The 27,840-nt window shown below is 35.8% G+C and overlaps 1 protein-coding gene across 1 annotated transcript in view; it reads right to left on the bottom strand.

Annotated features, from left to right (window-relative positions):
* SLC22A4 (solute carrier family 22 member 4) overlaps nucleotides 1–27,840 on the bottom strand; it is a 66,990-nt gene that overhangs the window by 5,878 nt on the left and 33,272 nt on the right. The window contains exons 2-8 of the mRNA XM_026687570.2: nucleotides 22,731–22,834; nucleotides 20,600–20,754; nucleotides 14,013–14,184; nucleotides 8,022–8,148; nucleotides 4,938–5,035; nucleotides 3,120–3,334; nucleotides 625–807 (exon numbers count right to left, since the gene is read on the bottom strand). Coding sequence (XP_026543355.1) covers nucleotides 625–807; nucleotides 3,120–3,334; nucleotides 4,938–5,035; nucleotides 8,022–8,148; nucleotides 14,013–14,184; nucleotides 20,600–20,754; nucleotides 22,731–22,834 — 1,054 coding nt within the window. The remainder of the gene's footprint in view (nucleotides 1–624; nucleotides 808–3,119; nucleotides 3,335–4,937; nucleotides 5,036–8,021; nucleotides 8,149–14,012; nucleotides 14,185–20,599; nucleotides 20,755–22,730; nucleotides 22,835–27,840) is intronic.

Raw genomic sequence — 27,840 nt, 5'->3', positions numbered from 1 at the left:
TGCATATTATCTTGGTATTAGATAGAAGGTATGATTTAAAGAAGTCAGACATTTAGAGTGTGATTTATTAGGTAAGATTTATGAATGATTGGCAATTAATGTCTATATGTTTGAAATCCATGTTTCAGCATTGGATATTATGCAACAAAATATTACTTGGTAATTTTGTTAAGAATTGCTTTTTGTTGTGCCTTTAAATCCGTGTTGATTCCTTGACAATATTTTAGGAAGGGCTTACCATTGCCTGCTTCCAATGCCTGAAAGAGTTACTGGCCTAAGGTCCCCAGGCTGGCTTTGTGCCTAAGGAAGGACTAGAACTCCTCCTTTCTGATCCTGGTACCTGTAACCACTATCCCCAAATAGTCCTCTACTACTGGTAATAATTATTGGCCATGAATTATAATCCACCATTGGAAAAGGACTAGGAATCAAGTGCTTCTAGAAGAATAACGATGGCTTGCATTGAATATCTAGATCTTTTGAAAGACAGTGTGAGTTAAGCCTAAAAAATAAACACAGAACTAAGGAGACCACAGAAAAGTTTACTGAGTATTTCTCCATTGTCTCAAAGCTAAACTAGGGAGCATTTTATTTTGAGCACATTTAAAATGATAAATTTCTTACCCAGGAAAACGAAGTATGGTGCAATAATGCTGCCCACTCGGGATGACATGGAAGAAGAACCCACTGCCATGTTTCTTACTATTGTTGGGTAGAGTTCTGCAGTGTACACATAAAGCATGGAGAAGGCTGACGTGATCCCAAATTTCCCCAGCATCACTAAGATGAGAGACAGGATGTGGAGATCTGTGGGAAGAAGTTAAGGAAGAAACAAACTTCAGTGATTCTTTTATTAATCAACTTTGCACAAATCCTACTTTTACCTCAATTCATCATCGTCACCATCATTTCAACCATTGTCTATGCACTGCAGGATGAAAGCCTCTTCTGCGGATGCTTTTTTATCAAGTGGGATCTATTCTATGACTTCTTTGGTCCACAGGCCATATAAAGCTGGAAACCTCCTTAGATATGCTTTTAAGGCCTAATTTGTATCATGCTATGAATTCTCAGAAACTGATACAAAATCTTTGAGAATCGTGATACTAATATAGACTTCTCCAGAACAGAAGTGGGTATGCATGCAAAGGTGACTGCGGAAGAGTGAAAGATCACTTGATCAATCACAAATAACCAAAACATCTTACGTCTCCATGGCTGCATAACACAAAAAAGGTACTAGCAAGCTATCAGAGGCTAGGGAGAAAAATCACTGCTGGCAAAAATTACCTAGTTAATGCAGGCATTGGTCATACAACATAGCTATCCAAACAATACTGCTTCATAAAGATGCTACACAGGTGAAAGCACAACTGCAGTTATGTGAAACTGCAGGCATGGTGGTCTAAGAGCATATAACTCACTGGTAGCCTTTCTAGCCATTTTTTGCCACTCATCTACAGTACATTTAGTAATCGAGGACACTGGAATCTGTTAAATCTATCACAGATTCAAAAGGTTCAAAAGGTAAAGGGATTTTATGCACCATAAAATCTGAAGTAGAAGTCATGCAAAATAACTGCTCAATATTTTGCTGGCCTGTGACCATAACATTGCTCGATTTGATTTGTTTCTTTAATGTTGCTTCTTCTCTGAAGGAATGGCTTGTTGGGCCTGAAAATGAAAATTATAGGCATGCAAAGAAAGAATCCTTTAAATCCAAAGTATAGTCAGATAGATATGAAGGAGAAGACACTTGGTTAGAGATACTTTCAAGACTGAGGCTACATGAAAGTAGGTATCTACAATGTGATGCTGTAAAATTTAGTTTTATTTATTTACTTAGAAAATGTGTATAGTTGCTCCAGCATAAAAAAAAACACCTCTGGGTAATTAACAATAGCAAACAAGGTTAAATAATTATAAAACATTAACCAAAATACCATAGAATAAACTGAGTTACACAACCATACCTATGTTGGGTTTATCTATTATCCTGGCCCAACACCTGGAGGAAAAGTCAGATTTTTCATAGCCTTCCAGAAGACCAAGAAAGTCATGGCCAATGACAATGCAAAAATAATCAACACTGGATCTGAAAATACTGTTGAATATGTGAAGCAAGAATTAAAGAAGGATCAGAAAAAAACAGGCATCCTGGTGCCAAAGTGAATTGTTGAAAACTTGGCATTCTGAACAAAAGTGAGTGTAGAAGAGTGTTATAGAATGGTTATAAGTAGAAGACTGCTAGTATGGCAGCTGCAGAATAACCAAAGGTACTGCAAGAGTATTACTGAGGCATCTCAAATGTGAGTTGAAATTACTTGGGGAGTCATGAGTAATTAACGGGATGTAGCATGGGGAAAATGGGAATGATTTTAGAATGTTATTGCTACCATGTAGTAATATTTGTAATGTTTTCTTGTACTGTGCTAAAAAGAGTCAGAAGTCAATGCCTTTTTCTTTCTTCCCTTGTACCTCGTATTTTCTTTCCCCTTTTTTCTTTCCCTTGATTTCCTATTTTTATTTCTCATTGTATTTTATACATTGATAAAACAATAAAAAGTTTTGTATATACACACATACAGTATTTACATACATATAAAATAACAGAATGTTACTGCTACCAGAACTGGATTGTAATGGCCCTTAGTGGATAGCTGCAGAATTGCAAAGTTTAAGAACTTTTGCATTTAGAGATTCAAATGTAATTATTAAAAGTCAATTATATATTTATTATTTTGCTCAGCCTTAAATCCAACTAAGGCCAGTAAGAAATAACAGTACCCAAAAGCTGAGCAACCATGTTTGGCTTTCTACCAAATTCTTGCTACCATTTGGACATTTTCTAAAAAATATATATATATATTGCAGTGTATTTTGTAGATGTGTGGTACACAGAGGTCACAAAAATAAACTGATAAACATTCCTACAATGTTCTGTGAATGCAGATCTCTAAATATACATAATCTTAACAAATTTTCCTGGAATAGAAAATTGAGAATCCATATGATATAGGTGTAAAAAATAATTCTTTAACACTTGTTCCATTTCCACATACAGTATTGACAATTACTACAACACAAATGAAATGAAATAACACACACAGACATCTTACCTGGAGGTACTAACTGTATAAACAAAATAACTCCTCCTCCCAAGAAGAGGGTGCCAGCTATTGTATAGCGTCGAGGTAAGACCCGCAAGAGGAGCCAAGCAATCACATAGGCTGGGACCTCAATGACTGCTGACAGAAAACAATTGAAATAGGCATCTCCATGCAGATTGGGGGTGCTGAGTGACAAGCCAAAATAGCCAATAGATGTGAACATCCTGAGATAAAAGAGAAATCAGCAAATATAAATAGCCACAATCTGACACAATCAGCCCAATAGCAGAACAGACTTATTTCCTATTTTACTATTTCAGATGGCACTTTTTTGAATTGGAATGGCATAAAATATGCTTTGGGAAATTACACATACAACCCTCTGGACATTTATGTTTTGATACTGCTTTACTGTTTTTCAATAATTTATGTAAACATGTATCTTAATCAAATGGGGGGCTAAATTCATAATATCCCTGGATGAAATATAACCTAGTCCTTCTAATGACAAGAGGGAAAAGGTGACTATTCACCCTAAAGTATTCTTAAGTGCTGCTTTATGGAATGTACCTGTTAGAGGGAAGCCATCTAATTTTACATGCTGATTGCTCACATGGGAAGACAAGAAGCTCCTCAGGGTTCTCAATTATCCAATTCAGTATATGAGATAGCAAATAGCACTTAGCCTTATATACCGTTTCACAGTGCTTTACAGCCCTAAGTGGTTTAGAGTCAGCATGTTTTCCCCAACAATCTGGGTCTTCATTTTACTGACCTCAGAAGAATGGAAGGTTGAGTTGAGCATTGAGCCTAGTGAAATTCGAACTCCAACTACTGGCAGCCAGTGATCAGCAGAAGTAGCCTGCAGTACTGCATTCTAACCACTGAGCCACCACGGCTCTTGATGCTAAAGATTTAACTGAACTGAGTGTTAAATATTGATTCCTTCTGTTCAGAAAATGTATACGATTGCAGAAAGTGTTACACAATAAATGGTGCCTACGCAATAGCTTGTATCTGAATCTCTTGATAACCTATAGTATAGTGACAATGTTCATTATTATCTGGTGCCAAAAGTGCTTGCATTAATAGTAGCTTTTAAAAACTAATGTCCAATGTCAAATAAGCAGGCTCATTTCTTGTATTTTACCTTTGCTGATAAAGTTCAGTATTTTCAATAATATAATTTTTTTAAAAAAAAAACTGTGCAAAGAATTGACTGGACTAAGACATCTCTGGTGCTTAAACGTAAATTGTTTCCTTTTTTTTCCCCTTGACTTTTCATTGTTCAGTTAAATTATTTTTATTATTATTTTTCTATCTAATCTGCAGTGCTGGAAACAATAATAGTGTGATATTGTTTAGTCTGGTGCTGTATCTAATCCTGTTGGTTAGTCATTAGCTTTGTCTAGTTAAAATGTTAAGGTAAAGAAGTAGACAAAAGTGTTCTGATGCAGTTTAGTTACTGAAGGGCTCCTGACTGCATGAACTCCATTGCTCACAATTCCAAAATCCCTCCATACTTACACGCATCAGCAAACAATCTAATAAAAGGTCCTCTAGGCGTAGAAAATTATTTATAAAAACATTTGCAATTTTCTGATCTACATCACATTTTAATGGCAATTCACATGTTAGGGGCAGCTGAATATGCCAAGCAGGGCAGCAACATAAATCAATCAATTAAAATATAAAAGAAAATCTCATTGGATAAATAAGGATTGGAGTGTCCCAAACAGCCTAACTTGCCCTGAATAAAAAACAGATCATCGGGTGTCTGCATTTAATGGGCCTCTGCATTAAATGAGCCTGCTGTTGGAACCTTACCATAAAAGAAGAGACATAAAAGTCATAATTGCAATGTTTCGTGATCTGAACAAGTCCAAAAACACACCCTGATGTTGCTTGGCTTTCAAATCTTCTACCTTAAGAGGAAAAGAAAGGAAAAAGGGAACATTCCAAAACCAAGCAAGTAAACAAACATAAATGTCCTGGACAGCATACAAGGCAAAGAAAAGGAAAACCAAGCCGTTGGTTAAAAGAAGATGGACTGACTTATTGATTGCTTTCATTTTGACAATTTTGTGTATTTTCATTCTCATTCTGCACAGATTTTAACCTGTTTTGGAGATCAGGTCCAAAGTGAATTATTTTACAGAATTCTTTATTGTATGAAAAACACTCTTATATTTGAGAATTAGCCTAAATTAGTAACAATCAATTAACAAGGATTGTTGGGAATAGAGACCTAATGAATCATATTTATTTAACACATGACGCATACTCAAGCAACAAGAGATCCATAATAAAAACAGCCAGATATGAAATAAAATACTCAACACTTTGATGTGGTTCCCAGTTTCATGGATAGTTTCCTTAGGAGGTACAGCTACTGTAGCTCTAGACTTACGACCATTCAAAATTATGGTGCTGAAAAAGATCTGGTTCTTGCATTTATGACTGGTCCTCACACTTATGACTGTTGCAGGATCTCCATGGTCATCTGATCCAAATTTGAGAGTTTAGCAACCAGCATGTTTTAGGGGTATTCAGCAATCTTTCCCAGTTGGCTTCCAACAAGCAAAGTCAATGGGGAAAGCTGAATTCACGTAATAGCCAGGTGATTCACTTAATGACCATGGTGATTCACTTAATGACCATGATGATTCACTTAATAGCAAAAAAGTCATAAAATTGGGCACGACTCATTTAATGACCACTGCACTTAGCAATGGAAGTTCCACTCCCAATTGCAGTGTAAGGCGAGGACTACTGTAGCTTCCTACATCAGAAATATGTTTGTAAACTGTCCAGGGAAAACTTTTACCTTTAAAATAAGCTCATAACAAATAAAAAAAACAACACCTGACAGATTAGCTTATTTTCTTCATTAATGACTGCAACTGCAAGTCATTAACTCCTTAGAAAAGACAGGTAGTGTTGTCTGTGAAACCAGAGCAATTAACAAGTAGAGATGACTAGATACTCAACTACTATAGTAATGCAGTACAGCTATTTGATTTCATTTTTAGAGCAGAATTAGACATTCTCGGGGATTTTCCATTCTGGAATTTGGTTTGGGTGTGCCAGTGAAAAGTGTGTCCCTAAATTCTAATAAAAAAAAACCTCTTTGTTTTTTGCATGTCTCTGGTAAAATTAGAGAACTTCTGAGTATAAAACCAAGAGTTTTCCGTAACTATAAAAACTGAATTTGTAGCCTTCCACAGAAGTTCATTTCTGTTTTCTTCTATAATCTTTATTTTAACAGTCTCGATTGGGTTGGGTTGGGAGAAGAGGCATATCAAAGTAAAATTGAGTTAAAACCTCTTGCAAACGGAATCACAAAGAGACACACGACAGCTAACCAATGCATTGCCCATCTTGACTTTCTCTTAGCATCATTTTCTACTTTATTGCCACCCATAACCAAGAATATATAATTGGCAGAGAAAATAACAACTTCATGCATTAGCTGGTAAATAATTACATTGGAGGTGGTTGATCAACCTTGTTCCATTTGACTCCAAAACTCATTACTCTTCCCAAGTTTGTTTTTTAAAAATAAATTGAGTCATACCATGTGGCCAGAGCCTTTTTAAAAAAACAATGCTACAATGGAATAAACTAGTAGTATACATATGTAACAGCCTTTATTCTCAAGACTTAAGATGAAAATGAGCTACACTAGGTGGACTGCACATTTTCTTGACCTTTTCTATTGTTAAATGTTTGGGAAGGAGGGAAAAAACATTTTGTCCAAAGTCCATTTCACAATTATGTCGGTGACCCGATCAAGTTCAGATATGTGTGATTCATTATTTGTCTGCAGCTCACAAGGGGAGGGATGTGATTTTTTCCCCTCCCGGGAAAACAAAAAAATGATATAAAGCCATCCTGAAACTTTAAATACAATGGGCAGCATGCCTATCCAAGCCAGAAATACAATTTATAGCAATTTATGGCTGAATGATAAACCCTGCCAATGTGATTAAACCACAACATTTGAGCGAGAATAGAACTATAGCTGACAAGTAGAATAATAGAAGTGGAACAAGCTCCAAGCCGCCTCTGAAATATATTAAAATGCCTGCTGTGGGGGATAAAAGTGGAACATAGGCAGAAGACACGAGAGACAACATTATATTTAGAATCAGGAAGGTTTGTTGATCTTGGCTGTGTTACTGAGCTAGCTAGATTTTTATACTTTTTAAATTTATTTTCAGGCAAACATTCATGGCATATTATCTGCTCTTGTTCTCTTCAAGGACATAGCGGTGTTTTATTGCACATATAACTGGTTTTATAATGCTCACCTGGAAAAATTGTTGATGTTTTTGAAGACCTTGCCATATATGAATCACTAAATGGTTTTTAATAATTAATAAGTAATAATTGACTCAGATATAAGTACTAGTGCATGCAAACTATCATTTGCTCTACCTTAAGAGTTATGTTTTTTTAACATGACCAGGGGTACAACTGAGACCTGCTATTTATCTATTTGCCTTTTATCTGTTTCTCTAACTATCTGATTAGCTTTTTATCCCACTTTTATTACTTTATAAGTTACTCAAAGCTGTGTTCATACATAATATGTCCTTCTCCTATTTTCCAATCCTGTGAGGTAGGGTGGGCTGAGAGATGGTGACTGGTCCGAAGTCCCCCAGCTCAGTCACTATTATAATAGTGGGCTACCGCAAGTACAACAAAAATATAAATATACAATTTTTTGAGTCTGTGGCTTCAAGTAATTGTTGATGACTGGTGACTGCCTGGACAAATGGTTTGTCCTTGCCTGCTTTCTGGGATGGAGAGTGAGTGACTAGGCTGGGGCTTTATGCCTAAGGTGGGACTAGAACTTATGGTTTCTAGGCAGGTACCTTAACCACTCTACCAACTCCTAATACTTACATCTACTGGATCTAAAATTATTGTTGGAGCTGGAATCCTGTTTGTTTTTGCCGCCTTCCGAATAATCGCTTCAGCTTCTTTGAATCTTCCTTGAGAGATCAGCCACCGAGGAGATTCAGGAATAAACCTGTAACAAGTCCAAATTATATCATTGCTTTTTTTCATAAATTGATGCCATCACGGTCACTGAAAGGGTTTTCACTTAATTGTGATATAAGACGCCAAAGGTCTGGTCCACTTGTATATAGGAAGCATAGAAAGGAATGTGTCAGGGAGAGCAACTAACTAACTAACTCACTGCATTGTGTTTTCTTTAATGATCGGGGAGCTAAATTCGGAAAATCATAGAAGAATATGTAGATGCTACATTTTTCTCATTTCAAGGCAACTCTTTTTGTTTAAAAAGACTTCACATTTGATATAAACACCCAAACATTTGAGTAAACACTTGCTAATTCTAATAGAACAATTTATGTTAACATGTCTATAATCCACTGAACTGGGTAGGTGAACTATGAATCTGTTTATAATAAATATATTTCCTTGGAAGTGAGAATAATACAGACAGTGTACCTCTGACATGATGGTAGCTTAGACTGTAAGACACCTGGGATCTATATAAATGCTATATAGGAGCTAACATATGTTAATACAATGTTCTTCCTTACATCCTAATTCCTTTTCTTGATTAATAATTCCACAAACGATTCAGATACATTGTACACCTATCTATCTGCTTTCTATAATTTGGAGAAAATTGAAATATATGTATAAAAAACTGTAATACTAATTCTCTGCAGTGAGTATTCAAAACGTCAAGGAAAATTTGGTATATTAAAATAACAGGTGACATCTCACTCATTTGAATAAAATCTGTTATGTAAATCCACCCTAAATATATCACAATTTCTTTTATGCAAATGGATACATTAGGAGCCGTGTGTTGATTTCACCTAAAGAATTCGATTAACAAGGTCTTGTCTTTAGGGTCAATCAATCTGTGTGTCTTCTTGATGATAGTTTCTTTTATTCCTTCATAAGAGTATTTTCTTGGAAAGGAAATTATTAAAATGTCCAGAAAAATAGATTATGAATCTAATAACCTAGTGCCTCTAAATATTTCAATGCCTATTATATTATTAATATTACTTTTTCAAAAAGTTAAGAATTATTAACAAAATTTTATAGAGACTTCTGGTTTTACTGAAAAATTAGTAAGGAAAAATATTCTCAATTTATATGCTTGACAAATGTATAATCAATATATTCATGAAGGAGTAATGCCCTCCCTTTTTTGAAGCAAATTTGGAGAGAACTCACAATCCCTACTTCAACTAGAGATACAGATAGTCCTCGAGTTACGATGACAATTGAGTCCAAAATTTATGTTGCTAAATGAAACATTGGTTAAGTGAGTTTGCCCCATTTCATGACTTTTCTTGCCAGAGTTGTTAAGTGAATCATTGCATTTGTTAAGTTCATAATACAGTTGTTACATGACTCTGGATTCCCCATTGATTTTGCTTGTCAGAAGGTCACAGAAGCTGATCACATGATATTGGAACACTGCAACGGTCATAAATATGAACCACTTGCCAAGCATCTAGATTTTCATCATGTGACCATGTGTACGCTGCAATGGTTGTAAGTGTGAAAAACTGTAATAATCACATTTTTCAGTGCCGTTGTAACTTTGAGTGGTCACTAAATGAACTGTTGCATGTCGAGGGCTACCTGTAGAAACTTTGAGGGATTTTCAAAAGAAAATAACTTCAAAAAGGAACAGAGGAGGAGGAGGAGGAAGGGATGTGGAGGATTAGGAACAGGTGTGAGCTAGAAGAAGTTTGCAACCTCTGAATAAAATGGGCTTTCAGAGAGAAAGGAATTTCCCAGTTAAAATGAAGCAAAAGGATCAGCAATTTCGAGAGACCCCTATTTTTGTAGAAGTATGCAAATTATGATTCTTTGATTTGTTTAATGGGTTCTTAAATATCTTTGTTTTGTTGGATAACGATATAGGGAGTTCAATGTCAACTTTCATTCATTTATAATTCAGACTGGCCATAAATGTTTTGCTTCTAAAATCCATTTGTTAGCAATGATAAGAACAGCAATAGTATTTGTTGTTAACCAGTGCCATCGTGCGTTCTGGTTTGCATCTAATTTTACAGTTCTTTTCTTAATAATTTGGAAGGCATGTTAGAACCATGTATAATTGAGGCATCTGGGTATAATGTTAAAATCTAAAGTTGTTACATTTTAAACTTTTCTTTAAAAAAAAAAGTCTGACCCATCTCTGGTAAAATTGGTCCTTTTTTGGGCGATGTTGTTGATGAAACCTCAAGTCACTATACCACACTTCCAGGGCTTATAGTATAGAATTTTTTTCAAACCCTTTTAGTTGCCAATAAGTCAGCAGATTGTGGGAAGCCTCTCTGTCTCAAAAATAGGATTAAGGAGATAACACCAAATAAGGTGTTCCCTGGAAACCACGTGGTGGCGGCAGGAGTTACCAAAGCAGTCCCCAAAAGTCAGGAGGGCAGAGCTAGGATTTGCTGGGAAAGCCAATTTGAGACCTCCGGACTTCCATCTTACCAGCTCAACTTTGCTACTACAACACAACATAAACAGAACGTTGCAAAGTACCAGATCTTTAAATATAATTCAAAACTGAATTAATAGTAAGTGGGATACCAACAAATTATAATGCTTATAAACACTATAAATGTATCTATGATCTGAGGCTTTCTAAAAGATGAAACACCCATCCGTCGCACATGGAAAATCTAATTGTCCACTAACACACTTGTCGATCTGATTTCAAGCCACAGATTTTGTTCACTATTTTTAAAATGGCTGAATTTCCTGCAAGGATTTAAAGTCCTGGAGCATATCTTTTTTAAAAATTATTTAATTTATATGTCAATGTTTACGTCTAAATGCCCCTCCTCGCAACTTAATAAAACAAGTACACTAGTCCTAAGACAAACTACTGACATAAGCAGTACAAAACACAATCTCCTATGTATGAGGATTCATATGTGTTCACTAAGTTCAAGCTGGCTTACATCTAGGTATGTGTACAGAAATGCAATAAAAGTACTGAATTTTTTGCTTCAAGAATGGTAAGAAAATTTGGATTGCATTTAGCTAATATATATATAGTAGCTAGGATATATATATCTATATATATATATATATCTTATTTAATACTATCAATTTTCAAACAGGCTAGAATTGAAGAAATTTAAAAACTTTATTTTATGAACCTGATTTTTTTTCTTGTTCAATAGTAGTCAGAAGCAGAAATTTGTGGTATGGCTCTATTCTTATAATCTGTGTTTAAAATATGTGAATCTTTTTTATTTCATTCAACCTTTGATCCATTAATTGATCAAAGCAGAAGAGAGCACAAACACAAAACTCTTATTTCATCCAAATGTTTTAATATTCATGAACCACAGGGTTGTTTGTAGAGATATATTATTGATATGTCTTTTGTATGCAGCTTCTTACTCATAGGAAGGAACAATATATTTACAAGGGATTTCACTAAAATATAGTCTCCTTGATCTACTGTATAAACCACTATCTATAATATTTTGACGTTATTCGGAAAAAGAGGGTATTTACTGGTTAGAATCTTTACAGACCAAGTAATTTGTAGAATTAAAGTATATTAGGGTTAACAGACAATTGCTGGGCTAGAACAATCCAAAAAATTGCTAGACAGAAGCAAACAATAGGATGCAGGAGGGAGAGTTCTGTATTGTTTTGCTATCAATCTACAGTAGTTGTTATATGGAATTTTTGCAAACTAGATCTGGTAGCTCTAGCTAAATGAAATAGATCTCCATCTTCTAGGTCTCCCCTTTATCCCACCATTAAAAGTCAGAGTTTATAATATTTGTTTTTGCTCTATACTACAACCATGTAAACCAACTTTAGAAGTGAACTAAATTTTTAAGTGGAAAATTCAATTAAAAGCCAGAAGTACAATGGCTAAGAACAACAAAAACAACAAAAAAAGGGTGGGGGGGGGAAGAGAAGGAATTTGGGTTATATACAGAGAGGTGTTAAAGTGCACAAATCTAAGACTGAATAGACCAAGAAGTGAATAGGAGGGAAGAGGCCAAGCAAGACAAAAAGAAGCAATTTCAAAAGATGGAGGAAAGATAATACCTCGCACTCGATTCTTATTAATATCTCTATTTACATTATTCAAAGCATACAGATATGGCAACAACTTCTTTCTGAAATAGTAATCAAAAAGTAGCTCCTGTCATTATCAGCAAATTTATATTCTTAAATAGAATTTTCTTATTCTGATCCGCAGAAATATTTCCCATCTATCTCAGATAAAAAAAAATTTTTTTTAGCTAGATTCTCTTTTTGTCACTCTGCATGCAAAACTGGAACAGAAAGCTACTCTTCTACTTTTGTGGCTTTCTAGTGATACCATTGATAACCTTCACAAAACTGTGGTTTCTGGATCATAGAGCTAACTGTGAAGATAATTAAGCAATAGAGGCCAATAAAGTATAGGAAGAAATTTTTTAAAAAGGAGAAGTCGTCTCTATAGAACAATTGCTATGTGAAACAACCCATGTAGGAATTAATCAAGTTTTTGATTAAAGTAATTTGCAACATTATTTCTGCAAAACACAGTCTAAAACACAGAGACATTTAAACATTATAAATCTCCAAATACACTTCTAATACATTTTAGAACAAATCTAGTATTTGAACAAAAGGACTGACACATTGGAAAACAAAAATTGAGATCTAAAACATATAGATGTTTGTTTTAATATCAAGTAATGTGGGAGGTTGTATATTCATAAGTTAGAAAGCACAGTATTTCCTTTGAGTTAAAATTGTATAATGCCTATGCAGAAATAAGGATTATATTCTTAAATTCCTTAAGAACGTTGTAGCAACATGTAACTTTCCAATAATTTTAATCTCTAAAACTGATATATAAGTTTTAGTGAACTATACATTTGCAAGCTATCTTTTAAATTGCAAACAATTTCTTTAAAATGACATATTAAATACCGACAGTAATACGATACCAGAATCTAGTACTGAATCATTATTTCAGGCCAACAAATCAAAATTTGTTGAGATTTGAAAGTTGATGGAGTTATGCGAGCAGTGCCAGACCTTTAAGATATGAGTGCTGTACAAATCAGAAGTCTGGTACTACCTTTTAAGTCTAATAAATTTTATTATAAAACATAAAATTTTGCAAGTGGACCTCAGTTTATCAGATGCTTAGGCCTTATAATAAAATTGGTTAGTTTTAATAGATCTTATCATATACTTTCCAAGTTTTAGTTATCGTAAGGTAATATAGTTCTCCTTCAAAATGTTTTACAAGCAAGAAAAAATGTATATAATTTCACAGCTTCAATAGTTCTTGGCACTAACAATTGGAAGTGGGTTCTCTTGATGCAGTAATTAGTTTTAATAGTTTCATGAAGTTAATTTATTAGAATTGTTCTTAAAGATATAAACAGGACTGAACATTCAGTGCATACACACTACCTACAAAAATTCTGCAGCTGCTGTTAAAAACGTCGGCTGTTTTCGATTATCAAAAAATTCTGTTGATACCTTAACAGAAAAAAGTGGAATTAAAGATAACTGGGAAGGGTAAAATTTGAGCAGGAGAACTCATCTTACAATGACTTACATTTTTTTAAAAGTATTTTTTAAAAGTTGGAGGTCAGAATAACATAATCCAGGACTCGCACAGGGTAAATCCTATCGAACCAGTCAAATCAGACTCAAAATAAAGATAATTTAAAAGGACATTTAAAACAATCCACTGCTTTCTGCAATCAAATGCCAAAGGTGGGAAAATATATCTATATCAACTCAAGGCTGTAAAATGCCCGCTGGTTATATAACAGTGTAGGGTGAAAGTTATCAGCTACAGAGAGAACATTTCTGAAGCTGAACAACTTTCAGAACAGTTAAACTCACCACCACAGTGGAATGCAGCACACCCCAGGGACAGTAAGAGCCAGTAGCAGCATCCGCCATTCTCTGATGAAGTAAGCAAATAGTGGCAGCAACATGTAGCCAATTGCAAAAAATATGCAAACTCCTAACGTAGAGAATATAACACGAACTGATTTGCCAAGAATTTCTGTGCCTGTTTAAAACAAGGAGTGTGGTTAGCATTTAACTCTATTTTAAAAAAATTACCCAAAATATGTTATTTTGCAGCTTGAAAAATAATTACAGTCTTTTAAATGGAGCCATGTCCTACAGTTTTCAAGAGAGGCATGGCACTAATTTAGCCTAAAGTTGAACAAGATTAGCAGGAAATTCTGATGCATAATGGGCACTGATACATAATTTAACTTTAATTTAAGTTAAATTACACATCAATACACACTGTGCATCTATTGATATATTTAGTCGATTGATATATGTGTTATATTTTGAAGAGAAATAAGAGAGGTTATTGAAACGTAGCCATGTCACTACTGAAAACACATTTTAATATGCCTAAGGGAGTATTCAGACTGCTTTCGTTTGAGCAGGTCAGTGGTTCAGTTAGTCCATGGTTACACTTTCAATAACCATCAATTTTAATTCTACATTGGAGTATGGAACTGTAGTCTCCTGGAGACTGTTAAGACTACAACTTTTGCAATTACTGACTACTGATCATACTGACTGGGGCTGCCAGAAAGAGAAGTCCCACAATTGGCGTCTTTATCTTTTTAGACAATCACTACACAGTCTGATATTACTGCTAAATGTAATGGTTAAGATGCTAGATTAGAAAACCAGGTTTTCTAGTCCTCTCTATATAAGCCAGCCGAGTGACTTAGACCCAGTCAGTTTCTCTCAGCCCAACCATGTTGTTGTTGTTGTTGTTGTTGTTGTAAGAAAATAAAGAAGTGAGCATTATGTGCCTCACTTTAACTAGTACAAAATTAAGCTGGGGTATATATCTAATAAACAAACTAACAAAAAGTATCCAACTCAAGCATTTGCTTGTATAAAAGGAGGGCCAAAGTACCCTGGATTAACCACTGAGCAAAATAAGCATAGGCTTAATATACCAATTGAAGAAAGGCATCACAGAGTTTTATCCCCCACGCAAGCCAACATGCCCTTAACTCATCCACTGCTACATTTGACTTCGGTTTTCAGCACTTATTAAGTGTCTTAAGCCAATTAACCAATGGAAGGGCCAATGGACACCCTTATTGAGCTATACTTAGGACATTACATGCTTTACTCCAGCCCTGCTAAGAATCGCTGAGGGATCAAACTCATTATTAAAATTGTGCTAAAAAAAACCTACAACCTTTCAGCCGAAATCTTTTTTGAAAAAAAAATTAAGGATGCATTCTACAAATTAGGGATAGGACAACTCCATTTTCATTCACTCTTAATTGTTTAATTTTTTAGCAAAAATTAAAAAAATAGCTGTTTTTGAAAATTACTTTTATTTCTATGTACTTTAAAGCTTGTTTAAATTGATTGATTAAATTATTTAGTTAACCATCTTATGCTATAGAAGACAGCCTTATCTAGATGCTAAACTATACAAAATAATAATCTCAGCAAGCTGAGCCTAAATGATTTATTAACATCTTTTCATTCTATCTATCTATCTATCTATCTATCTATCTATCTATCTATCTATCTATCTATCTATCTATCTATCTATCTATCTATCTATCTATCTATCTATCTATCTATCTATCTTCATCCATCCATCCATCTTTAGGAAATTAACTCCTTCAAAAGAATAATAAAAATGTTCATATCAGATCATTTCAGAGATATTAAGTCAATGACTATGCTCACTTGGACCAGTTGTTTAGGGAATATTACATAAACATTAAAATGAAAGAATTAATAATTTACAGTATCAACAAACGTAATCCCTATGGTTGGACTGGAAAGCCATGAACAACCATACAGAATACGTGAGACATTACATTCACTGGATAGTATTTAAAAATATTTTAGAATTCCATTTAATATTCATGAAGCATTTCCAGGAATATAGATATTGCTTCCTATATTTTACTGTATGTCTAACCCATCAGGAAATAATGTGGTTCTGGACTGGGGGGAAAATCAAAGTAATCATAACCTCACATAATCATCTACTGCAATGTACTTAAGCCAAATAAACAATAGCACACTTGGTGTCATGGTTCCCTTTCCTTCTCCAATGAAACTGGAAGGAAACCTTTCAAAACCTTTCAGTTGTTTTTTCTAAGCTCACACATATGGAAAACCATATGGCAGGGAATCAGGAAAAACAGAATTGTCCTCTGTTCAACTATGATAAAAAGATATTGAATGTCTTAAGAATGTTCTCTTTCATTCTCATTATGAAATGTATTATTTGACAGTAAAGAGTACAAACTTAATAATTTCTGGAAACAATTTCTTGGAAAAACACTACAAAACAATATACTTTTCAGATATGGTATAGTGTTAAAGAAATTGGTATAATAAAGTTTATGTGCCAGTACAGTCATAAATCTATATTTGTTCCAGATAAAAGAAACCAAAGATAATTATCTACTACTGAATGCGCTTATAAAATTGCACAACCTGACCTCTACTGTATACTAAAGATTCCAGACTACTGAAAGTAGCATAGCTTCCTTAGTTTTGACTGACTATATACTGATCTTGCCCTTGTTCCAGCACCACCAATCTGTTTATAGCAGTGGTGGGATTCTACCAGTTTCCCTACCGGTTTGGTGATCGCACACTTCGCATGTGTGCAGTTTTCCAAACACCAGCTGAGGCTCTGCCTTGCCAATCAGCTGAGAGGATAAAGAAGAGAAAAGCACAGGGATGAGTGGGAGGGCCGAACTGGTAGCATTTCACCACCGGTTTATAGATATGCCTTCCTATAAATATTACTGCACCCTATTGAATAGCAATTACTAGTGACTCATGTGTGCATACAACTCAGCAGGCATACAAGAGGTGTTGAGGCAAGCACTGTAAAGTATTATGTAATTAATTATAAGGAATGGTAGGGAAAAGTGTTAACAGGATGGGCTGCTTGGTTGGGATTTTATCCTATATACTATATGTATTTTCTCCTATTTGGGGAAAAGAAGAGGATATCACACATCTGCTTGATTCTTGATTCTGACGCTTGGTATTTAAGGTCATCAAAAAACAGATGAATAATCCATGCAAGGGATTTGTTATTAAGAGAAATGTATTGTTTCACAGTTTATTTGATAAATAGAGAATTAAAAAAAAACAGTTGAAATGTATTTTATTTCAATTCACTGAGGACACTTTAAAAATGCCTCCAAATAGCTACAACTGAATAAACATTTTACTTAAACAAATATAAAGTGTGTTAATATGTATATTTTCAGAAGGTGCTAAAATTCATTTAAATGTTTTTGTTCATTTTTTTGTGAAAGTATTCTAGAAATGTTCATATTTCCTTTTCTTTGCAATCTGTTCCTGTGAAAAAAATAGTGTCATACAATTCAAGGAGATAAAATTTGGCTACAGCACTGGAAAAAAATAACAATCATCAATTTGCCCTTTCTATATTATAAATCCAAAATGTATCAGATAAGCATGTTCTATGCCTTTATTCATCCCAAAGGGTTTAATGCATTTAAATACATTTTCTGACAAAGTTTCTAAAATGCAAGATAGAATTTTTTAAAAATGCAAGTTTAAATGAATAATTAGCAAAACTATAACCAACTTCATAAGGTCAATATTGTTTAGAATTAAAAACTTTTCTCAAACACTTCCAAGTAATCCAGTCTGAGGGTAATCGCTTGTAAACAACCACAATCTGGTAGCCACCTGCAAATTACTTCATAGAAGACTTATTCTGCATAGTAAGCCATTGACTTCGCTATCCTCTCTCTGTCCTCCCTTCACCTCCTCCCTGGCTCCCCACCAGTTACATAATTCTGTAGAACTTCATGAACAGGGTTGACACATTTTGGTAAATATTTATAGCTTACAAATCCATAAACAAGAAGGGAAAAGTTGATTAAAAAACATTGTGTCATTCAAATTTTCCAGGGGAAAACTAGTTTTAAAGGACAAACAATATTTTTAAAATATTCCATCATTAAATATTAATATATAAATTATTAACATTTAAATATAAATTACTAAAATGTTTATATTTTAATAAGTAGAAGCTTAATTAGTTCATAACCAAATTGGTAGATTAAAAAAAATTGCTCCTGCTGTGATTCAAAGTTTATCTCGTTTATCTCTATTAATGGCAATGGGAAAAATGCATTATTTTGATGACTTGGCTTAAATTTAGAGCAGGGGTCACCAACCTTTTGGACCTCAGGGACCACCAAACTCATAATTTTAAATGCTGTGGACCAGAGACCCTGGAAAAATCCCCCAAAAAGTCTGCAGGAAAATTCCCCACCCCATTTTCCTACCGATTGATCATTCTTTATTTGGGATCGCAGGATACCATCTCCAGCTCCATTCTCGGGGGAGAGAGAGAGAGACTTTCAGCTTCATGCAAGGAAAGCAGCAGAAGTCTTTCTTTCTCTCCCCCAAACTCCGGCAGAAATGAGTCCTTGTGAGACTTGTCGCACTGGCACAGCCTCTTGGAGCAGGATGCCTTGCAGACTCATTCTGGCAGAGTTTGGGTGAGAGAAAGAAAGACTTTTGCTGCTTTCCTTGCATGCAACCAAAAGCAGAAGAAGAAAGAAGCAGAAAGAAGCAGCCCGGTGGCCAGGCGAGGCCTGTGGGGCAAGTGACCCCCCTCTCCCTTTCCCTCCTCCCCTCACTACCTCATGTTCACAATGCAAGCGACTCAAGCCTTGTGTTCCCAAAGGCCATGTGGGTGGCGCAGCCTGGATTAATTGCTTTGGGGGGTGCTTTGAGGGTGATATTTCTCTGCGGACCACCAAAATTTTCTCACAACCACCAGTGGTCCCCGGCCCACTGGTTGGCGACCACTGATTTCGAGGATTAAGTATATCTGATAAGAAAATAATTTCAGCACTGTTCTCGGCTATAATTTTTCTCCTATTCCACAATGCGGTGGTGATTTCCTTTCCTATACAAAAGAGCAAAAAAATACATATCATTGCTCTTTATTCTTTCATTGTAAACACTGTCATTTAAATAGGGATAGAGTAATATTCTTTACTTCCAATAATACCCTTTCCGAAATATCACCATTCAACATGAGAAATTTGGTAATCCTTGGTAGTCATCTGGTGGTTGAGAGCATTAAAGAAAACAATGCCATAGTAAAGAGAGTCAATTCAATTCTCAGGAGCATGTTTTAGATCCAGCTAAGGAATTAATTCCCTATTGTATCTGAACATGAAACTTTTAGATAACTCTGAACTCACAAGGCACCCTGAAGCCAAATAATTACCATCAGGCTTCAGGAAGGCAACAGTCTGAAACTGGTAACTTGCATAGAGCTTAGTATGATACTACGTAGATCTGCCTGCATAAAAAGTATGATGGGGATAGACTTTACCTCAGACCTTATGGCAGGGGTGCCCAACCACCGGGCCACGGCTCACTACCGGAGCCTGTTTGGACCATGTAAGTGGCTGGCTGGCGCACGTGTGTGCTCAGCTCAACTTGCATGGGCAGTGGCCCGGCGCACACAGCTCAACTTGCATAAGCCAATTCCCTTCCCCACCCTTGCTGGGCTACCAAAGCTTTCTAAGAAGTGCCATTAGTCTCTTGGCAGTCTTCAATATCATACTAGTAAAGAATGAATTTCCTAACTTTGAATGCTGGAAGATGGGAGTCCCTGTATCTGTCAACCGTTCCCAGTTCATGTTATTCAAGACTTGGTGGGGAGGCTACATGCAAAAAAAATCAATGATAAAATGGCTAAGGGAGTTCAGAAGAATCCTGCTGTTTATGATAAAAATGCCCCTTGTTCATATTTATGATGTCCCTCAGCCTACTCACCTATTTCTCAAATATTCCCTCTGCTTTCCCTGTTAAGTAAGTTCTGGCTTCTGATGATTAACAAAGGTTTCAGAATAGCTAGTGAAAGTTACTTTTGTAGCAATCTGAAATCAATTTTTGAAATGTCTATGTTTGTTCAGACAAGTCCACAACTTGCCTCTGGAAGTTGTGGCTGCTCCAACACTGGAAATTTTTAAGAAGAGATTGGACAACCATTTGTCTGAAATGGTATATAGGGTTTCCTGTCTGAGCAGGGCATTGGACTAGAAGACCTCCTAGGTTCCTTCCAATTCTGTTATTCTGTTATATTTTGCTAAGCTATGTTAAACCTCAAAAACAATATAACCATACAGTGGCATTGGGTCATTTAAGTCGCTGAATCAGCTAGCTAAACTGACAGAAAGTATTTTCTTTCACTTGGCAAATGTTATTCTCTTTAACTTCTGAACTTTCTCAGATTCTACCAATTCTTAGCCTTTATTTTAATTTAGCTATTTTTCCTAAATATAGTTTTGATACTTATATGTGGAAATATTTTAAGCATGGGCACGTTTCTTGTGAAATGTGATTGCTCTGACATATTGAAACAGGAAAATAAAGTTTAAGAGTGAAAATAATCTTACCTAATATGAAGGCCACAACGTAATTTGAAATCTGCCCCATGCCAACTATAAGAAAAAGCACTGTGAACATTTCCCAGCTGATTGAGAAGATCTGGAGGAAGCTGAAACCTGTCTGCACACCCATGGTTGCAAATAGAATAGCTTTTCTGCCAAACCTTTTGGGGAAAAAGAACAAGCAAGGCAAAAGATTATAAATGAAATCAGAATATAATTGTTGTTTGGTTTTAGGGGGAGTGAATAGGTCCACCCCAAACTCCCCTTTATTTTCAGTAGACAATAGATCTCAAAGAGATATAGGCACATTATCATGTGAACAAATTTCTACTTTAGCAACAGAAGTTTCTGTGTTATCTATGCCTGAATTACCCAAACTTAGTTTAGAGGTTATTCTAAACTAAATTACCTGGATCAAATACAAAAGGATACAGTGGGCAGAGGAGTTCTTCTAACCAAATAAAGGGAAAAACTAATCCAAGTTGAAAACAACCTGGAGTTAGAAGCGTGGGCACCCTAAATCCAGTTGCTAAATAGATCTTAATGTGAGTCTACCCTGTTTCTCCAACAATACGGCCTCCCCCAATAGGAAGTCCCAGCATGTTTTATAGGCATGAAATGAAATTAAGCCCCTCCCCCCAAATTAAGGCCAATATTAAACATGCGAAATGGGGGGAATGGTGGGGGGGCTTGCCGTTAGGAAGTACTTTTGTTGCACACCTGGATATGGTGCTGCCTGCATTGACCCCGAGACGAAGTGCCCCACCAACGCCGAGGTCAACATCCAAGCTGTCGCCGCCTGCCCGAAGATGCAAGGGGGGGGGATTAAGTCACCCCCGAAAAGACGGCTTAGCCATTTTTTTGGGGCTCAAAAAAAAAAAAGACCTGGCCTTATTATATGAGAAACACGGTAGTAATGGCAGATTGAGATGCAAATTTAAATGGTAATCTATCCATTATGTTCACCCAACTAAAAAAAACTCAAACAAACATGGAAACACAAATTTAACAACCCACATGCGCGTGCGCACACACACACACACACACAAAACCCCATTTCTGGAGAACTACAAAATATACAGATGGAGAGCATTCTGTACTACTCTCTATCTAATGTGAATGAAACCCGAGAGTAGCAAAATGCTCAGTTAGTAGCATCATGTATAGTAGCATCATGTATTTTATAAGTTAATAACATTAAGTTATAAAAACTGACATGCCTTTCTTAGTAATGTATTGAGATGAACACATGGTGGCAGTATATTTCATATGTTGAGGGTTCAATTATCCAGCATTTCCAACATTCAAGTTAATCTAACCTCCCGAAGCATTTTGCACTGGAACTTCCATCTCTATGCTAGATGGGAATGATGAAAGCTGTAGTGTGGTCCATCACTTCTGATAACACTAGGTTACAAAAGACTGTTTTATGCTAGGCAGTCTTACAAAGGACTGGTTGGAACTTAGAAATAAATAGCATATAATATACTGTGCTTGGTTTGTATTAAGAATTGCACGAAACTGATTGTCCCCTCCACCAGAAACATAAAGGGAAAACTATATATTAGATTGAAACAAATGTACTAATGTCCAGAGAACATTTTTTTTTTAAAAAAAAATGTGCAACAGGGAAAAGGTTAAGCATATTTCTTATTTAGTCATCTGTCCAAAACCAGGATTCTTCTTCAATCAGAACAAAAAACATCAGAAATGTTTAATGCTTTTTTATCCTCACAGCTTCCTTATAAAAAGTGACAAGCAGATTGTGAAAAACTTCTGACACTTGATTGCTTACAGCAAAACTTCTGATTGCTTACAGCAATCTCTTTTATCTGATTTTAATTGCTAGTACCAATATTGAAATGCATGCATTTATCTCCCACATGGTACACATATCTCATACAGATGTACAAATATCTCACACTTATAGGTGTATAGAATGCTACCGAATATGCATAGATAGCTCTGTTGTCTACTAACCTATATTCCCATGAATGTTTGATTTCAGTTCATATTTTCAAAGTTGGAATTAACCATCAAATTAAGTATGATTCTGCATCCTCTTAACAGCATTACAAAAATATGTTTAAAACCCACACACACACCCCAATGCTATTTTTAAGTATGTGTACTTTACTTGTCTGAGAGTTGTCCAGATATAAAGGATCCAAGCAGCACACCCACAAAGAACAAAGATGTAGTTAGAGGAGGTTTCCAGTCATTGTCACATACCAGATTCCACTGTAAGAAAACAAAACAAAGCAAAGTTAAGGTCATTTTGCAATTGTTTAAACTGTTTAAGAAGTACAATAACGCAGTATGAACTGGCAGTAGAAAGCTAGGAAAAATAATAATTATTGAACAAATAAAGAGACCATTCTGAATAAATACGTTGATGTATTACTGCATCTTATAATCAGCACCTAAATGGTTTTTTAAAAAACAAGTTCCTTATTAAAATTCATTTGCCTGTTTTACATCTGTGAAGATGAAAACAATATTCCAGGAATCTAGGCCAAATGTAAATAGAAGTAAAGTAAGCAGAGAAATGCTGAACCACAGATTTTACTACTACAGAGCTTGAATTACAACCTTGCATGAAACTTCTTTGCAGAATACATACAGCTGGAAATATCAACCAGAGGTCAAATCAGTTGGAACAAAGTGGAAAATATCAACTCCTTTCTATTTTGAATAAATATCCTGCTTGGATATTTTACCTAGAGTATTTTCCACAGATGCAATAAAAAGTACTACAGGAGGAAAAGTATAGGTTTGTTTCCAATTTCCACAACCTCCCAGATTCCAGATTAAAATAAAAAAGAAGCCAGAAATGTAATCAGAATAATATCTGATATCAGGATGGAGGATATCAACCAAAGAAAGGGAACGGTCTCACATATTAATTCTCATGTAAAATTGTTTAAAATAATAATTTGTTAATCCATCTGCCCTCCCTTATGTGGATACCTGTGGATAGTTTGAGAGTTGGTGTACCTACGTGTAAAACCAATACGCACAATTGGAAACTCTTAGTAAATAATAATATGCTACGTGAAGGTGGAGAGAGAGACACAGAGCCCAGCCCATCTGCTGATATGTCGTCTTCTACCAGAAACATTTACTGATATTGACTGATTTTTGGCCAACGACAAAACTAGGAAGGTGGTTTTAGCAGTTTAAAGTTTGACCTAGACTAGTGATGGTGAACCTTTTTTGGCACTGAGTGCCCAAAGCACGTGCACATACCCAAAATGCAACACAAGTGTGTGCCCTGCCCCACACAATGGCCCCACCCCCCCGCACATGCACAGCAGAGCCCTAAAAACCAGCTGACTAGCAGGGGACACACACGCATACACGGTGGAGCTGAGATGGGGCAATGGTGCACGTGCCCACAGTGCCATAGGTTCGCTACCACGGACTTAGACGCAGAAGAATCCATTTGTGCTAGGGAAACAGGTAGAGATCCAGGTCTTACATATGAATTTCATATTCATGTTCTATAAAACTAATATAGAGCTATTTATGAAGAAAGATTGTGCAGGGCAGCAAGTGTTAACTAGTCTCTGTCTCTCCTTACAAAATCTCTCTTTTAATTTAAATCAACTCAGTAGATTGGGTGAAAATTTCCTGCCTTTGGGAGGTTAGGGACCTAAAAACATGTAGCCAAAAAAAAAAAAAAAATGAAGAGAAAACAATTAAGGGACCAAAAAACAGGAAAAAAAACCAAAAAAACAAAAAACAAAGTGCACACATGCAGACTGGACAGTGATAAACATTTTAAAAGCCAACAACAGGAAATTAAAAGCAGTGTTGTCTGGAACAAATCTTTAGTGTTTTCTAAAAATATTTAGAGAGGGAGCATAGCAGAAATGGAATTATACAATCATGGTGCAACCACTTATCGGCATGCTATTATGAAAAGGATCACGGGTTGTAATCATTCTCATCTTATGTGTTGGGGCGGGTTCATACCAGGAGACCTGCCTTTAAAATAATCCAATGCTTCGTCCTTTAGGATGTTTAAGGTCAACACTAGCCCTTTAAACTGGGTTCAATAGTTATTATTTGGGTTCAGATCTTATACACACACATACATTATTTCTTTCCATACTCTCTAAATGATACCTTTTTTTTTCTACAGAGACATTACGTAAATCCATACAGCTAGTATTTACAGTGTGTGCTGATTTTATCAACAAGATGAAGAAACTATCTGCATACATAAGGTTGATCTCTTATCTTCCAAGCATTTTGTTCACATTCTTGGGGTAGTATCATAAAAGAGACTATCACAGAATGGGTACATGCCCTGTTAAGATTCCCTTCTAACTTTGTGTTAAAGTTTTGAAAGGATATTATTGTATGAACTTCTACAAAGAGTAATCAGTGCAGGTGGACAGTTTGTTATGAATTATATTTCCAACGGTAAATTGCTTCATTCTCAAGAGATAGTGGGGATGAAAGCAAGAATTGGGACAAAATAATTTCCATTTGCTGCATTAGTCCTTTGTTTAAAAAAAACAAACACCCAGCACAACCTGTTTATACCAGATGGCTTCTGGGCAAAGGTCGATGCATTGTGTCAGCATCATAGCATCTCCTATAGGCCTCCTTCCTCTTATACAGGCATCAAGGCATTGTATGCATTCCTCAAAAGTGTGCAGGTTACATCACAAGTCTACTTTCAACATTCTCAATAAAGTAGCAATAGCTTGCCTGTAGCCTTGGCTGACACCCATGTAGTTTATTTTCACTTTTAAGGAAGCATAAACTTTGATATATGGGAAAGTATTATATTTAAATATCAGCAATATGAAACCATCCCTCTTCTACTTCTAGCAGTAAATAAAGATATAGTTTGTTTTAACTTTTAAGGAGGCATAAACTTTTACTTTATGGGAAAATATTATATTTAAATATCAACAATATGAAACCATCCTACTTCTCGCAGTAAATAAAGACATAGATTTTCGAATCAAATCCTAACTTTCTATCACATTATCAAGTGTCTGGCTAGAAGAGATGTGTGTCATCATCTAAAATGAGTGCATCCCGGTATCATAATCTACTTACTGTACTTTTAAAATGTTTTCCCTTAGTTGTATAAGGTTGATTTGTCCTATACGAGCAGATCTCAGAAAAACAAACCAACAGTACATTAAGCAGCATTAGTCTGAAAATGAAGCAAGGCTATTTGATCATTTTAATTCTTTCATTTTGAACCGTGAAAGTTTCAAATAAACAGCAGACCAAATAATTGAAGTTGGCATATATTGTCAAGGACAAATGGAAAAGTTTGTGAAATGCTGTGTTTGACAGATTCAAACTTCCATCTTAAAATTATAAAAGTACATCAAAATTATTACTGGGCTGTGTGAAACCTACACAGATTGCACATTTTCAGTAGACAAACATGATCCTTTTCCAAGTCTTCTACCTCAGTGGCCCCCAACCTTTTTTGTACCACGGACCGGGTACAAAATGATCCATGGACCGGTACCGGCATCAGCACGCACGACCAAGGCAAGGCGAGCCGAGCGACCGGCCAGCCAGCCATCCCTCGCTTCTCCCCGCCACCTTCAACTCCTCCTTTGTACCTTCTTGCGGTCGATGGGCTTTTCGGGCTCTTTCTTAATCTCCTCCTAAGTAACGCTAGACTCCACCGCCATCGGGACGGCTCTTCGTTCGAAGCCGCCCCCACCTTCAACGAAATGAAGGATTTCGAGGATTCCTTCAGCACCCAAACGCCGCTTTCCAACCGACGACCGACAAGCTCACCCGGAAGCACTTTCTCAAGTGCCGTTGAAACAAGATGGCGGCGCCCAAGCAAAATAGGTGGCCCGGTACAAAATGATCCATGGACCAGTACCAGTCCGGGGCCCGGTGGTTGGGGACCCCTGTTCTACCTGAATGCAACCCAACAGCAATTTGGTCAGCTTGAAAGGTAAATTTTAAAAAATCCTAGATATGAGTTCCAATGTAAGTGGTATTATTGGCATCCTACTATTTGCTGACACTCCCACCACCCAAAACAATCCAAGGCCATTTACATGTCCATATCCATGCCCTTGCAGCCACCAGGAGACAAATATATACATACATATACACACAGAGAGACACACACACACATATATATGCCATTGAACTAAAACAATTATCCCTATTTTAGATCTGATTGTTGCCAAGATGAAGGCTGAAGTAGAAAACATGCAAAGCGAACAAGTGTCCACCCTGTTTTGTAGGTTTATTTGGCCAGATTGTTAACTTAAAATGAAGCCATTTACTTTGTAGAAACAAACGGAACATAGAATATTTATTACTGGCCTTAGCAAGAGATTCAAGGGTAAGCCTTGGATAAATAAGTAACTTTCTTACAGATACCAAGAAGTTCTAATTGCGACAAAGGTCAAATTATACAAAGTCTAAGAATCTAGCTCTCTCTACATTTCTGTCCTAAGGTTTATTCCTGATTTTTTTTTTCTCATACCTTATTGACTTTACAGCATCAAGTACTTGCTACCCAGTCCATGGTGGCACCTCTGTTATGTCTACCAAATAATATTGTCTGTCTCAGAATCCTTATTCCCTCCCATGCCAGCTTAAAGGCTTTACAACTCTTTGTATTTCCAAACTCTTAATGCCACCAGGTGGCTGGCAGATTGAAATGGACACCTGAATAAAATATCTTTAAATCACATTTTCATTAAGAAATGTAAGGGAATTAAAAATACAAGTTCTTTCTATTGTGGGCACTGAAAGTCTGCAAAGAGAAGGAAAACAGCTTTGATGCTTATGGATTTTAATTTAAGGATTACATCTTATTTTTATTTAATTAAATTTGATTAAAAATATAGAACTTATTTTAAATGTACTAGATCTTTATCCAGAGCCTGTGTGTGCAATGTATTTCTTTTAGACTTCCAGACTAATATGGAAGGTTTCTAAAGCTATGGGCATTGTGTAGCAATTTCATTTTTTCTTCTTTAATATACACAATTTGTACTGATAAATACAATATTTGGAAAAAGTTAGCTGGGACAATATAGGAATGTTACAAATGGAGGTCAGCACTACCGTGTCCAAATATAAAATACCCTAGAATTTATTTTTGCTGCCACCGAGGCTATGGGCTGCACAAACAATGATAAAATTAGTCTATTTATTTTTTATTTTAAAGCAAGAGTGGTGAATTTTTGGTGCTAAAGGGGGTCACTTAAAAAATAATCCAAAGACCTCAAATA

The sequence above is a fragment of the Notechis scutatus genome, chromosome 2, assembly GCF_049901735.1.
Source record: "Notechis scutatus isolate UNSWTSFEM ecotype Mainland chromosome 2, rNotScu1.2, whole genome shotgun sequence".
NCBI classification, from domain to species: Eukaryota; Metazoa; Chordata; class Lepidosauria; order Squamata; family Elapidae; genus Notechis; species Notechis scutatus.
The sequence above is the reverse complement of the archived record's forward strand: the minus strand, read 5'-3'. Positions and strand labels throughout refer to the sequence as shown.